Source organism: Neomonachus schauinslandi, chromosome 5 (genome assembly GCF_002201575.2).
Source record: "Neomonachus schauinslandi chromosome 5, ASM220157v2, whole genome shotgun sequence".
Lineage (NCBI taxonomy): Eukaryota > Metazoa > Chordata > Mammalia > Carnivora > Phocidae > Neomonachus > Neomonachus schauinslandi.
In genome coordinates this window covers 58,928,936-58,934,234 of record NC_058407.1, presented here as the reverse complement: position 1 = coordinate 58,934,234, position 5,299 = coordinate 58,928,936, and the positions used below count along the sequence as shown (strand labels likewise).

General features: G+C 40.1%; 1 protein-coding gene across 1 annotated transcript; it reads right to left on the bottom strand.

Annotated features, from left to right (window-relative positions):
* On the bottom strand, positions 1-1,019 carry LOC110577470 (olfactory receptor 9K2-like). Its single transcript, XM_021686801.1, has one exon. It carries the CDS (start codon positions 961-963, stop codon positions 1-3), a length of 963 nt encoding a protein of 320 aa, XP_021542476.1. The 5' UTR covers positions 964-1,019.
* Positions 1,020-5,299: the final 4,280 nt, after the last annotated feature.

Here is a 5,299-nt window from a genome sequence, read left to right as displayed (position 1 = left end):
TTATATCACTGTTAAGATAGAATTAAATAAAAATATTTTCTTCCCCAGGATCTTTCTCAGAGCTCCTTTGACATCTTTGTTTCTCAGGGAGTAAATCAAAGGATTCAACATGGGAGTGACTAAGGTGTAACATAAAGAAGCCACTTTACTGGGCTCAGGAAGTCTGTCAGGGATGAAATACATAAAAGTGATGGCACCATACAGTACACTCACGACTCCTAGGTGAGAGCTGCAAGTGGAGAAGGCTTTCTTACGTCCCTCAGTGGATCTTATCTTTAGAACCGTGGACACAATATACACATAGGACACAATAATGACAATTATGGTAGGCAAAATAATAATGCTGCATAAGAAAAAGGAAACCATCTTATGAAAGTAGAGATCAGAGCAAGAAATCCTTTGAAGTGGACGGTCATCACAGTAAAAGTGGTCGATGGCTCGGGAAGCACAAAAGGACAAAGTAAATGTCATGCTGGTCAAAACAATCGAGCTGACACAGCCATAAAAATAGGAACCAGCCACCAACTGAATGCAGAGATGAGTTGACATCTGGACAGAGTAGAGGAGTGGGTTGCAGATGGCAATGAAGCGGTCGTAAGCCATGGCTGCCAAGAGAAATCCCTCAGCCACAATGAACAAAGCAAAGAGAAAGAGCTGGGTCACACAGCCTGCAAAGGAGATGGACTTGCTCTCAGACCAGAAGTTGATCATAGCCTTGGGTGCAATAACAGAAGAATAGAAGAGGTCAATGAAGGACAGGTTGCCTAGGAAGAAATACATTGGTGTGTTCAGCCGCGGATCAGTCATAATAATGGTCATCATCCCAACATTCCCTAGAAGGATCATGGCATACACAAGCAGAAAGAGCAGGAAGAGGAGAATGTGGAGTTCTGGGCGGACCCTGAAGCCTACAAGAATGAAGTCAGTCACTTCTGAGTGATTGTTTGTCCCCCTGTCACCCATGGCAGAACCTGCTGAGAGAAACAAAGAAAAATAAACAAATGAACTCTGGGCTTTGATCCTAGCTCCAAATAATCTTACAGTGTTAGGATTTATAAAGTTATTCTATAGTCATTAGTCATTAACCTTTTAAATTATTGTGACTTAAATTTAAGCCAATTGCAACTGATGATGACTCAAAGATTAATTTTATGGCTGTGTTCCTATAAGCAGTGGAATTAGATCTTTTTCTACTGAGTCTAATGCAATGCAGTTTCACTCAAATCCTTTCACATTTGCAAATGTCTCTTCTGTGTCTGTTTCTGACTCATGATTTATGCAATAAATTCAATGCCAGGAAAACAGTGTTTTCAAGAGAGCAGGAATAATTTAATAAATGACTTTTAGGAAGTTATTCTGGAGTCTGGGTTTGGAGATATTAGGGATTGCCTACTTTAGGAAAACTTAACTTTGAAGCCTTAGTTTAAATTACATACCAGCAGATATAAAGAAAGTCACCAAATTTAAAAACAACTTAAGAGGGGGGCGCCTTGGTGGCTCAGTTGGTTAAGCGTCTGACTCTTGGTTTCAGCTCAGGTCATGATCTCAGTGTCGTGAGATCGAGCCCCCTATTTGGGCTCTGCACTCAGCAGGGAGTCTGCCTGTGCCTCCCCCTCCCTCCACTTGCACATTCTCTCTCTCTCTCAAATAAATAGATAAATAAAATCTTAAAAAAAAAAACAACTTAAGAGATACAATTGTTTTTTGTGGGTAATGGAAACTTTGAATTCTGATGTAAGTTATTTACTCACTAAGATCAAGGTTGTCCACAAACAAACACAAAAATTAGTTCTAGCAGTTTTGGGGTGGAGTCCTTTGGGTTTTCCACATAAAGTATCATATCATCTGCAAAGAGTGAGAGTTTGACTTATTCTTTGCCAATTCAGATGCCTTTTATTTCTTTTTGTTGTCTGATTGCTGTGGCTAGGACTTCTAATACTATGTTGAATAGCAGTGGTGATAGTGGACATCCCTGCTGTGTTCCAGTCCTTAGGGGGAAAGCTCTCAGGTTTTCCCCATTGAGAATGATATTCACTGTGGGTTTTTCATAGATGGCTTTTATGATATTGAGGTATGTACCCTCTATCTCTATGCTCTGAAGAGTTTTGATCAAGAAACGATGCTGTATTTTGTCAAATGCTTTTTCTGCATCTATTGAGAGGATCATATGATTCTTGTTCTTTCTTTTATTAATGTATTGTATAACATTGATTGATTTATGGATGTTGAACCAACCTTGCAGCCCAGGGGTAAATCCCACTTGGTCGTGGTGAATAATCCTTTTAATGTACTGTTGGATATTATTGGCTAGTATTTTGGTGAGAACACTCCCAAACTGCTAGAACTCATACAGGAATTCGGTAAAGTGGCAGGATATAAAATCAATGCGCAGAAATCAGTGGCATTCCTATACACCAACAACAAGACAGAAGAAAATTAAGGAGTCGATCCCATTTACAATTGCACCCAAAACCATAAGATACCTAGGAATAAGTCTAACCAAAGAGGCAAAGAATCTGTACTCAGAAAACTGTAAAATACTCATGACAGAAATTGAGGAAGACACAAAGAAATGGAAAAACGTTCCATGCTCATGGATTGGAAGAACAAATATTGTGAAGATGTCAATGCTACCTAGAGCAATCTACACACTGAATGCAATCCTTATCAAAATACCATCCACTTTTTTCAAAGAAATGGAACAAATAATCCTAAAATTTGTGTTGGGACCAGAAAAGCCCCCAAATAGCCAGAGGAATGTTGAAAAAGAAAGGAGAGCTGGTGGCATCACAATTCCAGACTTCAAGCTCTATTACAAAACTGTCATCATCAAGACAGTATGGTACTGGCACAAAGACAGACACATAGACCAACAGAACAGAATAGAGAGCCCAGAAATGGACCCTCAACTCTATGGTCAACTCATCTTTGACAAAGCAGGAAAGAATGTCCAATGGAAAAAAGACAGTCTCTTCAACAAATGGTGTTGGGAAAATTGGACAGCCACATGCAGAAGAATGAAACTGGACCATTTGGTTACACCACACACAAAAATAGACTCAAAATGGTTGAAAGACCTCAATGTGAGACAGGAGTCCATCAACATCCTAAAGGAGAACACAGGCAGCACCCTCTTCGACTTCAGCCACAGCAACTTCTTCCTAGAAACATCACCAAAGGCAAGGGAAGCAAGGGCAAAAATGAACTATTGGGACTTCATCAAGATAAAAAGCTTCAGCACAGCAAAGGAAATAGTTGACAAAACCAAAAGACAACCGACAGAATGGGAGAAGATATTTGCACATGACACATCAGATAAAGGGCTAGTATCCAAAATTATAAAGAACTCATCAAACTCAACACCCAAAGAACAACTGATCCAATCAAGAAATGGGCAGAAGACATGAACAGACATTTTTCCAAAGAAGACATCCAAGTGGCCAACAGACACAGGAAAAAGTGCTCAACATCACTCGGCATCAGGGAAATCCAAACCAAAACCTCAATGAGATACCACCTCACACCGGTCAGAATGGCTAAAGTTAACAAGTCAGGAAACGACAGATGTTGGTGGGGATGCAGAGAAAGGGGAATCCTCCTACACTGTTGGTGGGAATGCAAGCTGGTGCAGCCACTCTGGAAAACAGTATGGAGGTTCCTCAAAAAGTTCAAAAGAGAGCTACCATATGACCCAACAATTGCACTACTAGGTATTAACCCCAAAGATACAAATGTAGGGATCCGAAGGGGTATGTGCACCCTGATGTTTATAGCAGCAATGTCCACGATAGCCAAACTATGGAAAGAGCCAAGATGTCCATTGACAGATGAATGGATAACGAAGTAGTATGTATATATATATATATATATATATATATATACACACACACACACAATGGAATATTATGCAGCCATCAAAAGGAATGAAATCTTGCCATTTGCAACGACGTGGATAGAACTGGAGGGTGTTATGCTGAGCAAAATAAGTCAATCAGAGAAAGACATGTATCATATGACCTCACTGATATGAGGAATCCTTAATCTCAGGAAACAAACCGAGGGTTGCTGGAGTGGTGGGGAGTGGGAGGAATGGGGTGGTGGGTGATAAACATTGGGGAGGGTATGTGCTATGGTGAGCACTGTGAATTGCGTAAGACTGCTGAATCACAGACCTGTACCTCTGAAATGAGTAACACATTATATGTTAAAAAAAAAGAAGAAGATAGTAGGAAGGGAGAAATGAAGGTGGGGAAATTGGAGGGGGAGATAAACCAGGAGAGACTATGGACTCTGAGAAACAAACTGAGGGTTGTAGAGGGGTGGGGGGGGATGGGTTAGCCTGGTGATGGGTATTAAAGAGGGCATGTATTGAATGAACACTGGGTGTTATGCACAAACAATGAATCATGGAACACTACATCAAAAACTAATGATGTAATGTATGGTGATATAACATAATAAAAAAAAAAAGAAGAAGATAGTAGGAAGGGAGAAATGAAGGGGAGAAATCAGAGGGGGAGACGAACCATGAGAGACTATGGACTCTGAGAAACAAACTGAGGGTTCTAGAGGGGCGGGGGGTGGGGGGATGGGTTAGCCTGGTGATGGGTATTAAAGAGGGCATGTATTGAATGGAACAGTGGGTGTTATATGCAAACAATGAATCATGGAACACTACATCAAAAACTAATGATGTAATGTATGGTGATTAACATAACATAATAAAATTTAAAAAAAGAGAGAAAAAAAAGAAACAAACAGAAGATCCATAGGGGAAAAGAGGAAAAAAATAAAACAAGACAAAACTAGAAAAGGATATAAACCATAAGAGATTCTTAATCATAGGAAACAAACTGAGAGTTGCTGGAGAGGAGAGGGGTCAGGGGATGGGCTAACTGGTGATGGACATTAAGGAGGGCACGTGATGTAATGAGCACTGGGTATTATATAAGACTGATGAATCACTGACCTCTACCTCTGAAACCAATAATACATTATATGTTAATTAATTGAATTTAAGTTAAAAAATATATTTTAAAAAAAGGATTCTGTTTGCTTTGAGAAGCCCTTCATGTCACTTCTCAGGGGTATAACCTTAGGCTTTTTCATACTCTTGGATGGCAGTGGTTTTATCATGCTAGCTGCTGTGTCTTCCCCTGATTATTTTATTGGATATGTCTCTGTAGGTTTCCTACCCAGCAGGGAGGTTCCATTAATTCTTCTTTTGTTCTATTGTTTTGAAAACATTGTGGGATGGGCGCCTGGGTGGCTCAGTTGGTTAAGCGACTGCCTTCGGCTC

Bases quoted from the DNA above. Each gene is read 5' to 3' on its own strand.
- LOC110577470 (XM_021686801.1), bottom strand. From the start codon at position 963: ATGGGTGACAGGGGGACAAACAATCACTCAGAAGTGACTGACTTCATT.